This window comes from Mustela nivalis, assembly GCF_964662115.1.
Source record: "Mustela nivalis genome assembly, contig: HAP1_SCAFFOLD_1370, whole genome shotgun sequence".
Lineage (NCBI taxonomy): Eukaryota > Metazoa > Chordata > Mammalia > Carnivora > Mustelidae > Mustela > Mustela nivalis.
In genome coordinates, this window is record NW_028135294.1 from 51,243 (window position 1) to 73,006 (window position 21,764).

Consider the following 21,764-nt stretch of genomic DNA (forward strand, 5'->3'; position numbering starts at 1 on the left):
CATCTCGTACCCCTCACCCCCCCACCACAATGCTGGGCTTTATTGGATTTCTCGGAGCATTAGGTTTCTCGGAGCATATAAACTCCAGGGTTTTTCCTTTAAATCGCTCAGAGCCAGAGAAGGAGGCAGAAGGATGCTTCAAGAAGAATTAAGAAAAGTGAACAGATCAAAAGAACACTGCTGCCACATGTGTCACTTCCTTTTTCAAAAACATGTATTAGGAGAACAGCAGCTAAAACCCTGATCAGTCATGAAAACGAGCACTAGCCTGCTGGCTAAGGGGCTAAAAGGAATTAGTCTGAAGACAGACAGATACACACACACGTGCACGAAAACAAAACCCATCAGCCTGGGCTATCCTTCCTCCGACCAGTCACTGGTACCCTGGCCTTCAGGGTTCAGGGAACGTCATCGGCTCCTAAAAACTTCTGGAAGGTTGATTTTAGAAGCCTTCACACCTATGAACAATGCTGATCTCTCATTCATTGCAAATGATGGGGTAGACAGCTTAATGGACAAAAAGTGCATCCTTCAGAATCCGGCAGAGACCACTGAGCGGAAGAAGAATGGTTAAAGAAAATCCCCACGCTCTTCCATTTACCTCAGAGTGGATTTTTATGGCTGTGTAGGTGGGCAGCCCAGGTAAAAATGTATCTCTAATGACATCTTTCATCAGAAGACATTAATGAGATCTGTTTGACTTAGAGAAGGCTTCTTCATTCCCTTTCCTCACAAATGGAGAATTGGGGGGTATCCCACAACACTGGTCCCAACTCCAAGATACCAGTTCTCCAGAGTAGTAAAATTTTTACTCTTAGCATTTTTTTTTCTCTCTTGATGTTTATATCTGCACATCTGGTGCAGCTGAATAAAGGAGAATAAAGTGATAGTTGTTTTTTTGTTTTGTTTTTTTACCACAATTCTATTGGCAAAACAAATAGGTCTATAATTACATGAAAACTTGCATTGGTTTCTTAGGACGGTTGTAACAAATTGCCACAGACTGGATGATTTAAAAACAACAGAAATTTATTCTCTCAGAGTTCTGGAGGGTATTGGTCTGAAATTGAGGTAGCTAGCACTACCTTCCTTCTGGAGGCTTCGAAGGACAATCTATTCCATGGCTCTCTCCTAGCTTCCGGTTGTTGTTGGCAAACTTTGTCTCTCTCTGGGTTACAACCACATCACTCCAGTCTCTTCCTCTGCTGTCACACGGCCCTTTCCCTGTGTCTTCACATGACCTTCTCCTAAGGACAGCCAACACTGGGTATAGGGTTTAGCCTAATCCAATATGGCCTCATCTTAACTTGATGACATCGACAAACATCCTATTTCCAAATAAGGTCAAATTCAGAGGTTCTGGGGGTTAAGGTTTCAACAGATCTTTTGGGGGACACATATGGTAACTAAAGATAGAAATCACTGAATCTTGCCTAAGACACAGGACCTGCTGAGCCTGTGGAGGGGGAAGAAATCAGAGACACATACTTATTCTTCTAGGGATGCCAAGAGGCAGAGTTCAGACTGGACTGTGGGCAAAGTGAGGTTGTGAAGAGAAAAAGAAAAATAGTAGTGAAATCCTGGAGAGCTCAACTTCAATGGTGCAAGAGTGAAGGTCTACAGATGGAAGATGGAGGGTGAGGCCCAGGCGACCGAGCCCCCCCTGCCGGCCGTGACATTGCCTCTCCGGGCTGCTGGTTCTCAGGACTTCAGACCTTATGCTCCCACGTGTTAATGTATCCTGCTGGAACAGTGAATTGAAACAATCTGACTTCCTTTGTTGTTGTTGTTCTACCTTTTCCTGAGAGATTAAAATGTACAAATTCCCATGAAGGCTTTAGGTTTTCCTTTAGACAATTTTCTTCCTTCCCAACCAATTGCTGAAAGTCCTTTCATGTTTTACTCTTCCCCCATCACTCCAGAAACCATGGCTGGTTTTCCCAACCCCATTTCTTTTCCATGATGGTGACGGTATCACTTCTTCTCTAGGAAGCTGGTCTTCAGGGTAGTACCTATGAAAGCTCCTAACTCCACTTTTTCTCTCATAGTGCATAAACTTCTTTCTTTCTGCAGGAGCCTTTATTGAAAGAAATGATTAGGTAGAAACTAGTCAATAGGTGAAAAAATGTGGAGGTGTTCTGGGTAAAGGAATACCTGGGAGATAGGGTGCCTGCTTACCGGGCCGAACTCCACCTCCCTAACCTCCCTAACCTTGGCAGCCTGAAGCAGGCTCTGCAGGGCCCAGCGTAGTGGATTCTACCTGTTTCTATCCTAATAACTTATCTTCATAACATGCACGTAGATATCACACTATAACGTACTGGGGTCTATCTGCTCATCTTTTAGAGTAGGCGGTTTTGTTTTGTTTTTAAATAAAAAAATCTCTGTGCAGCTGAGAAAAAATCTATTTCCCTGATGTCATCATATATCAGACTGTGATGTCACCTCCTCTCCCTTGGGGTCTGCTGTCTAGTGTGACGGTCATTTCTGACAGTGCCTAGTTCTGTTTGGAAGCTCCCTAAAAACTCACCACACACACCACATTCTGGAACAATTAACAAAACGTGAAGGTTCTTTTCATTGCTTAACTCTAGAAAAGGACCTAAAATTAAGTCAATAGGTGGTGAGACAGCATTCAGTAGAAGAAACATCGGACCCATCACTATAAAAACCAATTAAAAAACGAGACTTTAGAAAACTCCCATCTTTCTAGAGAAATCCAATACTAAAACACAACGGATCAAATGCTTTCTACAGAAATATCCTTAAAATAAGCACTGCCCATGGTAAGACTTGTTACAACAGGAACACTGAATTAAAAAAGTAACAGTGGGACTTTATTAAGGACTGATACAAACAACACGCTCCACAAAGCTTTGTAAAGACATGGTTCCTCGTGAAAGTTACCACTGAAAATGAACAAATTAAGGTTCCACCTTAATTAAAATCCATGCCAATGAAGACCATTTCCCTGGTCTTTCTCTCCCCTAAATCTCTAAAACAAATGACAAACGAAAAAGCAGCAACTCTACCCTAGCAGGAAAACTTACCCGAAGACAAGCTTTACTACTATGAAGAAAGTGTTGGATTTCTTTTATCTTTACAGTACTATTTTGCCATCTTTTATAAAAACCAGGACAGGAATGCTCCTTTGTAAAATTTTCCCTCTAAATAGTTTTTGTACATATAATGTCCAGGATCACAAATCCCTGAAAATCACTGCAGTGAAACTGACTTGTTTCTTATTCACACAGGGGCGTTCACCCAAGGAAGCCATTTAATGATGTGTTATAATAGAAGTCACTTTTCAATGCCTAGGATAGGGGAGGGGATTCCTCTTACTCACTCCACTGGGGCACAACATCTTGGAGAATGTGTGTACCCAGTTACTCCCATTCTTGACTGACTGAGGAGTATTTATCCCACAGACACGGCATCTCCCGCATGTCCCGCAAGGTCGCCCTGGTCTTCCCTGACCCTGTCTAGGAATCTTGGTTGGCTTCGGGATGGACAGCAGACTATTTGGGTGTCTGGAGAAACAAAGCTGACATTCACTCAGTTGTGTCAGGCCTGATGTGTCAAATGGAAGCTGCTGGCGGTTTTTTCCTTCTTCTGAATCAGCAGCTTTTAGGAGGCTCCTGAGGGGTCTGAATCAGCTGCTTTTGCTACAGGCAGCCACTATACAAGGAAGAGCTTAAGGGGAAGGGACAGACACCCCACACTTGAGGGTGTGTGCTGCTCTCTTTAAGTGCCCGCAGGCCTGTGACGGGTACAGATGTTGGCAAGGAACCAAGGAGTCTTATGGGAAAAATAACGTCTGGAAGAACATTTTGTCATGCTCTTCTTACTTTAATGACCTGCTGAGCCTTTCTGCCAGACAGAGATTCTGTTGGGAGCACATCACTCATTCAAAATACCTGGCCACATTCTAGCTGTGAAGGGCATGCAGGATGCCCACAGCACAGGTGATTCAGAAGGATATGGCAAAGGGAAAAGGAAACCGTACAGACTCTGGAATCTGGAGAGTTTGTGCGCAAGGAGTGAAAACAAATCAGGGGAAAATGACGTTAAGGTGGTGAAGATTCTGCCTCCGAAATAAGCTTGCTGCTTCTCCTGCTCTTCCACATTTTCCTCTCATACCATTTCCAGCCCAGTCTCTCAGTGAAGACTCTACGTATTACTTACTTTTCTATTTTTAATTAAAGGAACACAGCAGTGTGAAGGGAATGCTCAACTCCAGACTTGAGAAAAACCAAGAATTCCTCATCAAAAAAAAAAAAAAAGCTTTCTGGGTGCTGGCACTCATTCCTGCTGGGTTTGTATCTGATGAACTCTTCATTCAATTTGAAGCTCGATGTGTACGAAACCCAATGAAGTGAACCAAGAGAAGGACGTCGTCCAAACATGTTGAAGTACTTGTGGGTGATTGCTTGGTCCTTTGTGTGCTACAGCTCCTGTGAAAAGCCTCTGTCTCAGGCAGCCTCCAAACTGCCAACTCAATGAAGCAAATAATAATTATTCCTAATGGCAGTAATAATTATGGAACAGGGTGGACTCAATATAAGGTTGGTTGTCTGTGGCTTCGGTGGGGCAGCCAATGTTTCACACACTCTTTTTATAAAAATCTCTTTCTCTCTCTCTCTCTCCCCTTCTCTGTCTTTCTCTCTCCCACCCCCTCCCTCCCTCCATCTCTCTGACTCTCTTTCTCTTTCTTTCCCACACACAAACACAGACACACACATATTTGCCAAAAGAGATCTGGACAAACTCACTCCTCTAGTTTCCTATGAAGTGCTTGACTACAGAGTTAAATTAAATAAACAGCAGCTATCCACACAATGAGGATGTATTGGGACATGTCTAGTAATTGACACCTCTCTCTCTCTCCCTCTCTTATTTTTCTTTTAGTTAAAAGTTTTAAACTCTCTCCCATTCCAGACCTTTGGCCAGAGCCATGGTCAAATGGCAGACACAAATAATTTGATGTCTTCTCCTTTCTTTCTAGGGGAGATGGGGAGTAAAGAGGGAGGGAAGGTGGGGGAGAGAAAGGGTTCTAGGGGAGTGCCCTCGCACCCTCACTCTACTGTGACTATCAATTGGAATCTCCAGGTAAATTAAATCCTTCTTTAGTGAAGCCCCAAACCCATGGTTAGTAGCAAAGCCAATTTTCTGTGAAATATTCACCTTCCTCCTCACATGGAGGGAATCACCACCTGAGTTGATTCTCCCTCCCCTGCTCTCAGATTCAGCTGTCACCACCTTCCAGGGACATCAGCATTAGCACCTAAGTATCTCATCCCACATGCCAATGATGTCAAGGGGTCAGAGAAATAAAAAGTGGCTCCTTCTGAAAACGTAATCCATCAGCCAAATGGTCATTTTCTAGATAATGAGGAAATTGTTTCAATTTTCTGAAAACTAGGTAAAGGAACTAATGTGAATCCATGTGAGTTTTTTTTTTTCTTCAAATCTTATTATACTTGTCTATCACTGGGGCTCTTATTTAAAAACAGTTCCAAGGTGCTGGTATAGTTCATTGTCATGTAAGGAGGAGATGATAGAGACATTCGGGGCATCATGAAAAACCATGCTATGAAGAATATACAGAACGCACCCAGAAAAATCCTTCAAGCATTTTGAATAAAATAATATACATGTCAAACGGCTTAAATTATGTTCCAATAAGGCAAAATATTATTAAATGAATGTACACACACACATACATCTCATTTAGATATAACTGGACATTAAAATTTCCCCCTCTCCTTTAACACTATACAGTTTTGTTGGGATTATTTTTATTTTCTTAAAAGATTTTATCTTTAGGGGCACCTGGATGGCTCAGTCAGTTAGCATCTGCCTTCAGTTCAGGTCATGATCTCAGAGAGTCCTGGGATCAAGCCCCATACCAGGCTCCCTGCTCAGTGGGAAATCTGCTTCTCCCTCTCCCTCTGTGATCTCTTTTGCTCTCACACTCTCTCAAAGAAAAAATTAAAAATCTTTAAAAAAAAAAAAAACATTTTATCTTTAAGTAATCTCTACACCCAACATGTGGCTTGAGCCCACAACCCCGAAATCAAGAGTTGCATGCTCCCCCAACTGAGACAGCCGGGTAGCCCCATTCTTAATTCATTCTTCCAATGTTTTTAAGAGGCTATAATTTGAAATATGCATCTATAAAGCTGCATTTTTTTTAAGTTTTTTCATTAAAAATATACCTTGGCTCAGCAAAGGGTTATAGAAAGATGTTAGAGGTGGACTTTGGTTTCACTAAATTTACAGGTTCATCAGAATGGCTCCATTCAAACAATCTAAATGATACTGAAGTGGGAGCAGCCTCTACCCTCTACTTCTCTTTACTCTAACAACTTATACTTTATCTCGTCAGATATTTAGTTTAAGCAGGCCACTGGGAAAAGTGAGAAGAAATGTCATGCTACGTAGTGATCCCTGAGAGTCTGCCAAATGCTTGGCCCCCAACCCCTACAGATTCTGAGAACAAAACTGTCCATTTAACATATGTTCAGTAGTTTGGTGACTTGATGATGGGTGTCTCTTGTTGCACTTGTCATTATGATTCTTGTGTCAAAAATGTTTCTGGGTTTTTTAGAATAGACTTGAGGTCAGCTGTGAAGTGCTGTGCATTTGGTTTGTGAATTACCATATCTGAACCAATATACGATAGGTCTCTGGTTATTGGGGAAGTCATTTCTGGCATTTCAAAGATGTTTGGGGGCCATCTGTTCTCTGCAAAGTTCTGCAACCCTGCAAAAGCAACCCAAGCACATGCCGGCATGTCTCTACCCCACACTCACAAGGGTCCTATCATTTTACAGACTTTACCACCCTATTCACCAGCCCAAATGCACTCTGCCAAAGGGGGTGAAACTATAAAACTCCAAATTCTTTTAAACGTGTCTGGTACCATTAAGAATGTTTATTACTCTACAGGAATTTCACATTAATATTTACCCAAAGCACAACATACAAGGCAAATGGATTACTAGATTGCCTACTAAATTTGAACATAACTATTTTATGGAGTTTCTTCTTCCACAATCCGTATCAGCCAAGCAGTGTTGGGGCAGAGTGTTAGTCATGAAAAAGAAACAGATTTGTTCCTAAGAGATAGAAGAGGGCACTCCGTAAGCAATCTAGTTTCATTCTTTATTTTTATAAGATGGAAAAGTAGGGCCCAGAGAGGTCATGGGGTCTTTTCAAAGAACTTGTGAGTGGTAGTCAGACCCACTAGCCATGGCTTTCAGTCTCCAGCATTGGCTTCGCCCTGTGCCTCACTAAAACAGAATTTAACTGAATGTAACTGAAATTTATATCAAGGATTTCCTTTATATCCAAAATCCAAGACCAAATTAAGTGTTTGTTTATGTTTTATTCTCATCCCACCAAAGGCAAAAGGTCCATAGAATTTATGTAATCTTTAACTCAATCCTCATTAGAAAGGATATAAAAAACTATTGTAGAGAAAAATCTATTTGATCTAATATTATTGAAAAATACACATGAGAGAACTTATTGAATTAATCTTTTGAATCCCAAGATGTCCCATTACATAAATACATGGCATATGCAATGGGTACCATGGGCTATCTGCAAGTTCCTATAACAGTCCTCTTAACTCAGAAAATACTTGTTAATCAGTTCAGATGAGAGTTATTTACACTTTAGGCACAGTACTTAAGAATATGAAAACTACAAGTGATCAGAAATGTCTACTTGAGACACTGCCACATTAAGTGGACATGCACAGTCTTCAAAAGAGCGAAGTGTCCTACCTGTTACAAAGGATCAGACCTGCTTTATCTGATTCATTTCTCCTAACACACATACCTTGCAGAGCACAGCAAAGACTAATCACTTCCCCATGTTAGTACCCCTTTTGGCATTCACCAAGGAATGATTACACATAGTCCTGGGACTCTCTTTAACTCCATCCCAGGTTCCGTGTAAACTGACAGCGATGAGCCAGCAAGGCATCCGTTTCTGGTCCCAAGAACAGGAAATACTGAGCCAATCCCCATTAGAAGCTAAGACAAGTACAGAGAGGTACAGTTAATTATTGGATTTTGTATTATGGGAAACATATATTCTCAACCCCCATTGTCTAGTTATTTGGCACCTTATCCAAGGATAACTAGGATATCTAGGAAAACGTTAAATATTGATATAAGCTAAAGTCCTCTGTTTCAAGTCTTCCACAAAGTAAGCTCCAAAATGATGATAATGCTAGAAAAGAAGACAGTGAATTGCATTTTCCCACAGAGTTGTTCTAGGCGTTTGCATCAGACTTGTTTTATATCTTTCACTATTATGCTGTTGTTCAGGTATTTTTCTTGTTCAATCTCCAACAACAAGATAGACAGCAAAATGACAATAAAAGAACAATTTATTGGGAAGATTAGTGCAAAGGAGGAAATTACACATAGCCACACACGTAGCACTATGTCTCCAAAGAAACTGCCTGGCAAGTAGTTCTCAAAATTAAACTTGTTATGAAAATCACAACATTGTTTAGTGCGGAATAGGACTTCAAGAATTTTCTAGTGATACTGCCCCATTTTACCAACCAAATCTTGGTGAAGTTAAATTCACTTAGACCCATGAACAGTGCAGTGTAGGTGCCTGGCTTCTGGTTTTGGCTCTTGCCATTCATTATCAGTATGACTTGGGGCAAGTCACATAATCTCTGAACCTCACCTTACTCTAATGTAAAATGGGTATATTCATTCCCATGGAAAAGAATTATGAAACTCTTGTTATTTACCCAGGAGTTGAGCCTGGAAATCAGATCTCTCTGGCTACCTATGTTGGGACCGCAGTCTGACTGTACTGGCCCCCTCCTCCCAAGCATTCCCAAGCCCTACTCTGTTCTCATTCACAGTGGGATGTGAACATATTTGTGAACACGTAAGTAGAGCTCTTACCAAACTCAGCTCCTGGAAGAAAACAAACCAAAAGAGAAAATAAATTTGAGACAGAAAAGTAGCACTGCATGAGAAGTTTGGTGCTGGGACTGACTTCCCACCAGCTAGTTAACCTTTTTGTATACAGATGAAGGAACTGAGGCCCACAGAGGTGGAGCACTAGGCCAAGGCTGAAAACCTATTAAATGACAGAGCCTGGACTATCCCAAACCTGTGACCTCTGAACTCATGGCCAATACTTTCCCAAGACTCTCCTCTGATCTGACATAGTTTAGCTCTGAGGAAGCTCTTGCTCTCCAGGTATGTCTTTTCAATATGCTGCAGAAAAGAAAAATTGTCCAGGTTTATGATAGACACAAACCAAATGATCCTGGGCTATTTGTTCTAAAAGCAGATCCTCATTGGTGCCTATCTAAAATGGGGTGGGGGGAGATACACATGGAGAGACTTAAATGGAAGCTTCTGGAACTTTGTGAGCAGGGCTTCTGTTCATAAGATCTGGAAATGAAATCCTCCTCCAAGGGGAGGAAGTCACAGGCAAAGACACCTATCCACAGCAGGAATCAGAACAAGTCTGGAAGCCATACTTCATTGGGTCAAGGAATAGGGGTCTTCCTTCAGACAAAGAAGCCAAATGCAGAGCAAACAAATGGATGAAAAAAGAGCACTCTCTGTGGTGACTTTGGTTTTTCTTACAAAGGAGGGCATGTGGCCAGTTGGTTTCTCCCAGGAGAGACCAACTCTCTGCTCCATGTGCCCAAGACAGTCCCTGATCTCCCTTTCTTGGGGGCCAGGGACCACCTGCCTCTTTCTCCTGGAGGACTAAAGCAGCTACTGGAGACTCAAGGTGTCTCCCTCTGCCTTTGACCATGCTGCAGGTGTGTGAAAGCACAGAAGCTCCTCACACTGGAACCAGACAGACTGAGCATTGGCCAACTCCTGTGGGTAGATGATTCTCCCAAATGGTCAGATAAGCTCATGTGTCTTCCACAGCACTGGGGTAGCTATGCATAGGAGTAGAGGGAAAGCACGTGCTTTGGAGTCCAACAGACCTACACTCAAAACTGTTCATTTCACTGGCTGAATTATACTCGACAAGTTACTTCTCTTCTTTGAGCAATAAAACTGGAGCAAAGAACATCTGCCTCCCTGGGCTCTTGGGCAATGATAGGAAACAAAATGCAATGCTAGGTCAGTGCCTGGCACGTAGCAGATGTTGGATAAATGGCAGCTTCTTTGTCTTCACGATCAGCCTGGTAACCAAGAGCTTTTCTAACAAAAAAGTTTGAGCCATTGAAGAGTGACCTCCAAGGTTCTCTCCCAACAACACTAGCTGTTTATGAACTGTATGCTTGTGTACTCCCCAGATTCACAGGGTGAAACCTTACCACCCCCCATGTGATGGTATTAGGAGGTAGGGCCTTGGGAAGTAACTGGGTTTAGATGAGGTCTTGAGGGTGGAGTCCCCATAATGGGATCAATATCCTTATAAGAGGAAGAAATACCAGAGTTTACTAACTCTCCCCAACCCCAAAACCCCCACCAAGCACAAAGAAGAAGTCAGGTGAGCACACAGCAAGATGGCAGTTGTCTGCCAACAGGAAATGGGTCCTCACCAAGAACCACACCTGCTGACCAAGGTCCCTGACCTTGTACTTTCAATCCTCCTGAACTGCAAGAAATGAATATCTGTTGTTCAAGCTACCAGGTTTGTGGTATTTAACCTTACCCCTCTAAAGTGGCTGAGATACCAGGCTTGCTGTGTTCCAGCTGAGGTGCTGTAGTACCAAGACACACAAAGCTTGCCTGGAGAATCCGAGGCAGGAGCCAGATTCAGAGACAAGAGCAAGGATACTTTTCTACTTCTTGGAATACACAGCCATGTGCTCTGGCATTCTGGCTCTGCCCCCTTCATCTGGCCACAATACCATGTGGTATTACAACTTCTGAATGTTAAGAAACCTTATATTTCCTCAAGTATCAGTACTTAATTTTTCGTTCCACACATAAAACTCTGTGAGTGGAAGGCTGCTGGCCCCCTTGTCAGAGGTAATTTCTCAAGGCTCTGCATGGGATTTAACAGGAGCCATATGGTTAAGTCTGTCAACCCTTTCAGAAAGCATCCCCCTGAAGGGCCCTCGTAAATGTTCTCGGGGCTGTGAAAGATCCAGCAACTTTCTAACAATAAAGCAATGTTCATAGTCATGATACTCAGCAAAACACAAAGCAGGAAGTAATGGCTTCTCTTCTGAATTCCTCAAGAAGGTCTTCAAGCTATCCTGGCAAAGGGCTATGGGCCAGTGACCTGGGACCTGCTGGTCTGCCTCCTCTGGCAGAAAGAAGACTGGCCTGGATGTCACTAACATCAGCCTGTGGTGGGCAGCGGTAGTCTTAATCATGCCCAGTTCAAGAAAACTCTTAATAGTGATTTCACACACCTACACATTTACAGAGCAAGCACATTCCTGAAGGATAAGCTGTCTTACTGAAGTCTTCCTTAAATGCTCTTTTCTGTGACAGCGTCATTTATGGACCTCCCATTCCCCACCCCCACCGCCCCGAGCAACAATGACACAAAAATCTTCAGATCGATGACCATTCCCATCTCAATGGACACCACCAACAGCAACAGCAATTCCAGCAACAAAGCCATGTGACTCTGGTAGAAAAGGTAGTACTGCTTTTGATGGCAACACATCTGAGATGTAACAAGCTTTTATTGCTACTGGTATTATTATTATTTTCCTTGGTAATGTCTGATGAGCTATGGCTGATATTCTGCATGATACATAGCGTCAGGGATTGCAAAGAGAAAAGAGAGAGAGGAGTGCAGAAAGGGTGAGAGGAGGCACATATTTATTTATTTTTACATAAAACAAGATTTCCTTCTATGGCATTTTATATAGATTTCTGGCTAAGTATTCGGTCGTCACTGCCCGGCCACAAGCCCATGCAAATAGGGTTTATGATGTCACACGAACATGGACACGTCTGTGCCAGGAATATAAGTGATATAAAATTGAGGAGGAATTTCATACATACATGGCTTCCTAGACGCATACTGGTGACCATATTTTCAAGTTTCCTGATACCTTAACTAGAATATTCCACAATGAGCCAGATAACTTCTGCCAAATATGGGCCTTGGTAGGAACTCTTGTATATTTTGATGTTATGTATAGAACATTTCTATATTGTAAACTATTATGATCGAGTAATTTTCACCAATCACCTAGCAAGCTTGCTTATTTGCCCAGATCCCCAGAGAGAACAGAATCTGTAGAACATTTGGAATACAGAAAGAATCCAGGAAGAAAAGGCATGAGGTACTGTGGCAGCGTCTCCTACAACCGATCAGAATTCTGTACTCATGTCCATCCTCATGGATCTCCACGTTCTAGACTGTCTTGGTTGTTCTCTGGAAGAATTGGTGAGCCCGAATTACTTGCTTGCACTTACTCCATAAAGAGCAATAGGCTTCTTCAGGAAAGCTAGGATCTACTAAGATTAAGCCACCTTCTCAACTGCTTATTGACTCCTACAAAAACATCTCAGGTGGAGAGAGAGAGAGAGACAAAGAGAGAGTGAGAGACAGAGAAAGGGAATTTACATGACCACTACATGTCCATCTACCATTTTCCCCAGGTTCTGCTGACTTAATCCTGAATTAATGAGCCTGTTACATGATAACTAATAAAAATGACTGCAATAGAGATACTGCTTGGAATCTGCCACATATTTGGTCCAAGGCTGAATCGATTTCATCTATATTTAACACATGCTTGTTTTCTGTCTCACTTGTCTCCCCCACAGCCCATGGCTCAACTCTTTTTTTTTTTTTTTCCCCATCTGGAAAACTTATCTCCTAAAATGCTACCATCAATCAGCCAAAGACACTCTTCCCGACAGAGCGTCTGCCAGTCTGACTAAGCACAAGTAGTCTCTAGTTTGGGGATGCCTCCCACACTCTCTAGCACCGTGTGTTTTTCTAGCCTGCCTAACCACACGAGTGCGATTGGGGATATTTATACTTACCTCTAGTTTCTATCGGGATAACAGCATTACTTTGATGGAACGGGGCATAGGTATGTTGGAGGGGGCGGGGGGAGGATATGGGATGGCATGGAAGTTGCTTGTGCTGCTTATCTACCTACTTTTACATTTCTTTCTTTGGATTTTTGCATTTCCACCCATTTTGTTCTACACTGGCTCAGTGCCTACTCAAACAGTATGAAAATCAAATGCTTACAAAAATGCATGAATTCGGTCCCCAAAAACCTTCCCCGGACACCAGTGCTATTCCCATTTCCAAGCCTTTCCTTGTCTGCACCAATTCCCCATACATACAAGCCTCTAAAGCTTAAATACAGCAGAAAAGAAGGGTCAGAAAAGAAAGCAAAAGTAAGGTTGGCAGCAGAAGCCAAGCACCAGGAAAAGGGAAGGAAAGAGGGGGAGCAGGAGACAGGCGGCCCCCTCCCTGTCCCACAAAGTTCCAGTCGTGAACACACACCCACTGGCCACAGCAAAAAGCACTGTGCGTGGGCACAGGTGGGTCCCAGCCTCCCTGCCTGGATGCAGCTTAAGCGCTGAGCCTGAATGAAGACTTTCATTGCTGTTTGCTGTTTTTGTTGGCCAGTAGCCATGGCAAACATTTGCAGGTGGCTTGGCCAGATTTTGACACTTAAATATTTGAGGTTGTGATAAAAATCAGAATATTACTACAATATGGTTCTGTGCAGTCTCAAAAAAAAAAAACAAAAACTATCTGCAATTTCAAATGCTCATTTAAAGACACAGTCTCCAGAGGAAACTCATGTTTTAAAATAAGTACTCATTTCCTCTTTGCTGGGAGAAATAAAAGAGTCCACCATCCCCAAATGTTACCACCTAGAGTTTCATTCTGAATCCACTGGTGAGATGGGTTGGGTTGTTCCTTGCTGAGCCCCCATGGCCATCCGGGCAAGGTTTTGGACGGGTCACATGGGGAAAATGGAAATGACAGGATGTGTGGGTTGGAATCAACATGGTAAGCACGACAGGGAAGGATCTGAAGAAAAGAAACAGCTTCCCTCAAGCTTGGCAATGACACAGAGTCCCAAAAGTGACAATTATCTCCTAGAACACACCAGGAGAGACACACAGCACCCCAGGATTGGGAGTAAATGAGAAGATGGAGTGGGTTGGGAGGTCCCATGTACCAGAGAAACACTCCCACCCATCCAGGCACAGTGACATAGCCTGGAAATGTCACCCAACGGTACAGCCCTAGGCCAGCTGGGTAAATTATTGACAGAGTCAACACCCATCTCAGAATTGAGTGCTAACCCTTAAAAGACTGTTTCACAAAACCCAGTCTTGTACTAACAATGGCTGAATACTAAGGGCCTCCAAGAGGGTAGTTGGGTTGGAGGTTGAGGAGGAGGCAGGAGAACTCCAGGGGGGAAGGAATGTTATAAAATTGCTAGTAAACTCCAACACATTTTATGTTTTTTTCCCCTTGAAAGAAAAATAAAATAATTATAATTAGCTGGTCTAACTGTGAATTGTCTGCCCAAAGGCAAGCCACTAGAGCGAAGGAGTCCCGTGACATTTAGATGCTGTCTTTAAAGAACCCACCCCACCCTCTTAGTATATTATAGGTTCTTGCTGTAGATGGTGGCAATATTTGCTCCCATAGTCATTTGAAAAGAAAAGAAATATTTCACAGGGATACTAGCTCATTTAGTATTGGCTTCTTCCAACAAAGCTAAGCATTCGAATGGCCAGAGTAATATTCTGTTTCTTAAAAGGGAAACCAAATGTACCTATGACAGACTCACAAAACAGTCATTGCCCAGAGCTCTCATTTGTTAAGATGGGTCTTCACAAATCACAGCCCATCTGGGAAGCTGAGAAACACTGAGAGACAAAGTACCCCCTCTTCTAGGGCATTCTAAAAAGGAAGGAGCCAATGTCGTTCCTGGTGCTCGCTCTTGATCTGAAATTCTACAGGCATTAATAAAGGAGGGGAGGGGATAGCAGCTGCCTGGCTCATTGGTAAAGCATGCGACTATTGACTTTGGGGCTGTAAGTTCAAGCCCCATGTTGGGTGTAGAGATTACTTAAAAATAAAATCTTTAAAAAACAAAAACAAAGGGGGAAAGACACACTGGAAAATTGTGGGTCAGCTTTTAATGCTTTTTTTTGTTTTAATCACCATATCTAATATTCAACTGAATATTCACACTAAATTCTGATGCACATACCAAGCACCACAAGTTCCCTTTCCTATTTTAAAGAGAGAATTCTGGGAATGTACCGCATGCAGTTCTCAGCTTCCAGCAATATAAATTTATCAGAGCTCTTTGGCTTAAGTTACTACCTTTTCTTCCTGAGAACCCGACTGCTCTTAAATCTTTTATTTCCTCTTCACTCTGCTCTTGTGAGGGTGGAAAGAAGACACACCACCACCATCATCCTGAAGATAAGGAAGCAGGCCAGAGATTCTGCATTTCCAAGAAGCTCACCGTTCATGCCCAGGCTGCGGGTCCTCAGACCACACTCTAAATAGCCAGGGGTAGAGCTGTCACCTGAGACTCAGAAGTGAAAATTCTTTGCATCTCATAATACAGAGTGTCTGGGATGCTGACAGGACCTTTCTGCCAATTTTGCTCAATACCTTACTATTGTCTTTTTTACATAAATGAGGGGGAAAGGGCTGGCTTTTTGTTTTGTTTTGTTTTGTTTTGTCTATTCCAGGAATGAACCTGGGCCAATACAGAGGAAGAGGAGAGCTAATAAAGAGGTATTAACAAGGAGAAGAAGCAAGGAAGAATCATCAAAGGAAGGAAGACTGGAAATACATGAAAGACCCAGGGGATGTGCTCAGCAGATCTTAGGAACCAAGGGACACACTCTTGGGGAGGGAATTGGACTCGTGAAACTTCCCTTTACCATCCTTAAGCATCTGGCCTGAAAACTATGTTCTCTTCTCCATAACATCCAAAGTGCTTTCCACAGTCATATATCTTGTCTGAAGAAGTGATGGCACAGAATGACTTGCTTTGGCCCCTAAAGTCCAGGACAAAACAGTCTCCAACCCATAGGGACTTCCCTCCCTTCTCCCATTAAAACATCATTCTACATGTCAGGTGATCTCACACCAACCAGGAACACCAACTTCTGTCTCATCCAGTGTGAGCACCAGAAACAAGGAGAAACTCCGAAACATTCTCTGAGCTCCAACCAGGCCCCAGAGACAGCCGAGGAAGTCTCCTTACCCGATCTGGCGGTTGGTAGAAGGTGCCTGTGTGATGACAGAGCTGGACTGGGGTGACGGCATGGCTTGCTGAATCACAACGCTGGTGTCATGGTTGGGCATCCGGGTGCTGCCAAGCTGGTGAGCTCCGGGCCCTGCCATGGCCCCACCAACTGTGTTATGCATCGAGATATTCTGCCCAGAGAAGACAGAAGAAAGGTCAGAAGAAGTCAATGTCTTACTGTGCTCTTAAGCTCTCAGAGGATGAAATTGAGAATCTGGTCATGTCAACTAAGTAAAGAGTTATGGCTTCTGGCAAGACATGAATCCATCCGTCTTGTTATAACTTACAACTATAATCAGATGAAAAATAACTACCTACCCTAACAGTCAAGCATATAAGAAAATACCTTAAAGTTCACTAATCACTCTGTCGCCATCCTGATGTGAAGTTTATATCAGAGACATTTGGTGCATATCTTCCCTGACTTGGTGTGATATATACTGCATTTGAAAATGATTTCCATTCTAAGTGCACAATACTATGATTTACTGCAGAACTGCTCAGCAACCTGCTTTGAATGACACTCACACTGGGTTATTGTTTCTTTTGCAGTCCTAGGAGAGTAACCAATCAGCTATTTTTTCCCCCCAGGAAAGTACTACTTTCCCAAATCATAATCTGGGTACTCATGACCCAGCCTCAGCTACCTGGAGAGTGAGGATAGATAACTACAACAGATGACTGGGTGTCTGGAATCCAATGCCAAGAGCAAAAGTTGCAACTTTCTACTGCATTTCCATAAAATCAATCTCTAATGATTTTAATGGAATAATGGAATACAGAACAATGACTGCTTGTTCATTCACTCGTTCACTGTCTTCCTCTAGAACGCAGAATGTTTGTGTTCATAGCTCTCTCTCGTGGTGCTAGGAACACAGTAGGCACTCAGCAAACATACGTCACACGAATAAACTAGTGAAGGCCTAAATGAGACATCTGAGTCACTTAAGGGAACTAACATCATGTGCTTATTTCTGATGACATGAATGAAGTTTTCTTTGTTTAAAATGTAAAAGTAAGGTAAAATATGCAAGGTCAAGCTGTCTTAAAAGACAGCTCTTCCTATTAAAAAAAAAAAAAAAAAGTCACTGGGACAAAAGAAGAGGATTCACATGGGGGTAGAGGAAGTCTCATCAACATGGCAGAGCTAAAAGGTAAGAAATTCAGAGCCTAAAAAAGAAAGGGAAAGTACAGGGTAAAGCCAAGTAAGTGGGCCTCTGTAAACAGCTAAGCACAGCTCTTCAGCTTAGAAGGGTAGTGAAATTCGAGAGGTCAGTTGGACAATGGGTTGAGGATGGCAGGAAAGAAATGGAGTGTCACTAGCAATTTACTAGAGGGAAAATATATATCTGTCTGCGCTTTGGGGTTAGCAAAGAAAAAAATAAATGTTACCCAGGAGAACTAGAAGTGGTTCTTTGAAGTTCTTCTGCAAAGAACAGGATTTCCTGCACTATGTGTTAAATGATGGTGATAACATATATGGTATTTGGGGTGGCTGTGTCCATCACATTGCGCCTTTCCCAGATTTCTGATTTCTAAATCCTGACCACACAGTTTGTCAGGAGTCCAGATGGAAACTGGGCACCTGGCTTAGACTGTGAGCCGACTGTGTTATCGTGGGATCCCAGAGGCATGAACAGGCTTATATACACACACGTGGTCCAAAGGCTCCTCTTATACACTAGAAGGTTTTTCTGACGTGGGAAAATATTGGGGTTGGTCAAAGCAAGATGAAAGGAAACGGTGATTTGTGTTGGAGTGGCAGTGCAGGGATACGCTTAAGTTCTTTTTATAGGGTCTAGAGACTTGAACTAAAATAATAATGAAAATAAAGATAATTCTGTTACTTCTTTTGAAAGTGAGCCTTAACGTATTTCCCTGGGTCCTAATGAGGCCTTGATGAAGTCAACAGTTACAGATACTTATTTTTTCTCCGTTGTTTGGATCCTCGGAGATACTCAACAATTTTTCATCTTGCTCACAGTCATCTACTTTGCCAGTAATAAATCTCAGGCACAGAAGGACTTCAGACTTTCCTTTTAGAATTGTTTCTCTTGGGGCACTTGGGTGGTTCAGTGGGTTAGGCCTCTGCCTTCAGCTCAGGTCATGATCCCAGGGTCCTGGGATCGAGCCCGGAGTCAGGCTGTCTACTCAGCAGGGAGCCTGCTTCCTCCTCTCTCTGCCTGCCTCTCTGCCTACTTGTGATCTCTGCCTGTCAAATAAATAAATAAATCTCTAGAATTAATTCTCTTGTGCTGTGCTATTAAGGATTATGTATGACTAGAGCTACATAATCTGAAATTTAAAATAATAATCTTTAAATTGTTTAAAAAAGGATATAAAATGTATGAACTCTCCTTGAGTTACCCTTGATACCTCTTTTCCATCACTTCCATAGGCAGACCCCAACTACTGCACCCTTCATCTCTTTCTATCTTTCTATCTTTCATTCTCTTTCCATTTTATGTTCTACCAATCTACACCCAACCAGCATCTAGACCCAACTAGACAGCAGTCTTCTAACTGGTCTGTCACTCACTATGGCTTCCCTTTCTCCTTTTGCCCATATACAGCCATGGTGATCTTTTTGAAATACAAAACTAATCACATCATACAATTCTCCTTACTCAACCACACTCCTCCACCCCCACCCTACAAGCTTCTTAGATGACTTTCATGGTTCAGAAGACATTGAGAGCACTCTTTGTGTGACCTACAAGGCCTATAAGGGACCATTCCTACCTCCCAGCTCATCTTATGCTATTCTCACTTTTGCTCTCTGCTCTTCACTCCAACTTTCTAGCATGTTCTTGCCCTCATACTGCTCACCTCCATTTCAGCACAGGGGCTTGGGTTATGCTATTTTCTGCTACCTGTGCCCTCCCCTGACTTGACCCTCAAATCTCAGACTAAGCATCACATGAGGAAGACCTCCTTGACCTCTATACTGATGGGTACCCTCTCCTTTGCAGTACTGTTTTGGTTTGATTAACATGTTTCTTCCTAGGGAACATAAGCACAATCTGAGAAGAGACTAAATCTGATTTTACTCCCCATTGCCTCTGTTGCCTAAATCAGTACCTGGCATATAATAAGTGCTGAATAAATCCTGAGTGAGTAAATAAACTATAAAATGACATTCCTAAAATATTCGGTATGAGGAGGTCTTTTATTTTCTGGTCAACTTTTGAGAGTGCTAATTTTTGTCTATTTACCTTGAGATCTCAAAGTAGGCTCATGGTAATAGAGTTTTGGATATTAAGGTGCTTGTTTGATTATGGGCTAGAGAAATAGAAGGGACCAGAGTTAAGATGAAACCCACAAACCTGGAATGTAGACTGGAAGTAAAGCCTTTGGGAAAATATTAAATGAGCCCTTGGAGGGAGATGCCAAGAAGTGAGCTCTGAATCTTTGAGCACTTTGACATAAAGGTTGGCAACAACTATTCCTTATCTCCAGCATGAACACCAGGAAAAACCGATCTGTGCTGTAGCACAAAGAAGTTGATTTGATTTCTTCAGAGAGAAGCATGTTAAATGAAAGAAAGAACGACCTCTTTAATGAGAATCATTAAAAAGAATTTTAGAAACTATCCAGGACTATAACTCATATCCTCTTCCACCAAACTTGTATTCTAATTCTTCAATAATCTCCTCTTTCTACCACACATGAAACCCACAAATTCTCCACACTCCTTCCCCCAGACCCAGAGAGTAATTTCAAAACGGTTTGGAAAAATAAATAATTAGGCAAGCATTATCATTTCACATTAAGAGAAGATTATTTTTTTTTTCCTTTAAGCATTACATAGTAACTCAAACATGAAATTATTTTCTGAGTTCATATTTTCCCAATTATAGGTTCAAAACCTGTCTTCATTGATAAAAAGAATGGCATTTTACCTCTGGATAAATTAAATATCCAATTTCAAAAACACAACGAGTGACTACATCTTGCAGAGTTATTTTTGCTAGTATAGGTGCAGAGATTTGGAGCTAGCCAAACAGTGTCACCAAACCAGCGGATGGGGGTCAATATGCAGGGAAGGATCAGAAGTGTTCCTTGAAGCTCAGCCCCTGGCCTTCTTTTGTTCAACATTTTTATCAACAGCTTGGATGAAGATGTAAAAATCATGCTTGTCAGATCTACAGTTGACACAATGTTGGGAGGCACAGCTTATGTTCTGGGTAGTAGAGTCAGGTTTTTACTTGAGCCAAATTTGTGATCTAGCCTCCAAAAATGCTAACATAAATCTAAATTGCTATAGGATAAGTGCAATGTCCAGATCAAGGGAAGTAATTATTCCACTGGAGAGCACGCTGAACTGACCACATTTGGCCACCACATTTTAAGGGGGAAATTGACAAATAGCAGGGAATGAAAGCAATGAAGGCATCCAAAATGCATCACCGGAAGAACTGTAGAAGAATCAGGGAATATTTAGTCTGAAGAAGAAAAGACTTAGAGGGTCATGCTAACTGCATTCAAATATTTGTGGGATTAGACATAGTCTATGCTGCTCCAGAGGGCATAATTTCAAAAAAATGGGATCATGATGATAAAAGCCGATGATGACTATAATTTGAGCTCTTATTTTGAAGCAACCACTATGGCAGATGCTTTATACACTCAGCTCTAATCCTTGCAAAGACACCACAGGGTCAGCATATTTATTCTCAATTTAAGATGGTAAAGAGAGTAAAATTCCTCACCATCACTAAAAATATGCCATTCACCTCTAGCCACCCTCACTCCTTCTGGACTGATCCTTTAAAAATACAAATTTAATCTTTTGTCCAAAGACAAAACAAGCTGTCTTATAAAGCACTGAGCTTTCTGGCATCGGAGTTAAGCCAGTAGAGACTAGTGGCCATCTGTCAAGGATGTCACCAAGAGGATTTTTGCATCAAGGAGGGAAATGGTGCTACATGACCTCCAAGGTTTCTTCTATTGCTAAGATTCTCTCACTTACATGATCCATGGTTCATGCTTGGGCTCAGTGCTTCCAAACAATTAGTAATATGTGATAATGTTGGAAATACACTAGCTTAGGGGTTGGGAGGTCTGTCCTTGTTCTGGATCTCTACCCTTACTTGCAGCCATGGGACCTAGATAAATCATTCAACCTCCCCCAGCACTTAGCCTCATCCCTAAAAGCAGGGGCTGGACTACCTTGTTTCCATGATTGTTTCCGGCTCGGATACTCCACAAGTCTCTCTCTATGTTACATTTTATGAGACCTTAAATACTCAAACAGACTTTTTAGACTCTGATTCATGGGCCTACAGACATTGATTTCTCTCCATAACCATAAGCTTTTGCAGAAATGAGCCTTCTGAAAATTATAGCTTTATGCCAGACCCAAGGGATCATGATTCAAGAAACGGATCCAACACAAAGTAAAATTTCTCAAACTTCAAAGATGAAAACTCCACAAACTATTTTCACTATTTCACCTAAATTGTTCGCTTTTTGGTTCCAATTTCTCTGCATGTTTGTTTGACTTCTCACTCCCTTCATA

The 21,764-nt window shown here is 42.1% G+C and overlaps 1 protein-coding gene across 1 annotated transcript in view; it reads right to left on the reverse strand.

Annotated features, from left to right (window-relative positions):
- Positions 1-1,659: 1,659 nt before the first annotated feature.
- The window catches only part of LOC309857836 (cyclic AMP-responsive element-binding protein 5-like), a 94,771-nt gene continuing 74,666 nt past the window's right edge, over positions 1,660-21,764 (reverse strand). The window contains exons 4-5 of the mRNA XM_082750591.1: positions 16,202-16,374; positions 1,660-1,744 (exon numbers count right to left, since the gene is read on the reverse strand). Coding sequence (XP_082606717.1) covers positions 1,732-1,744; positions 16,202-16,374 — 186 coding nt within the window. The 3' untranslated portion in view covers positions 1,660-1,731. The remainder of the gene's footprint in view (positions 1,745-16,201; positions 16,375-21,764) is intronic.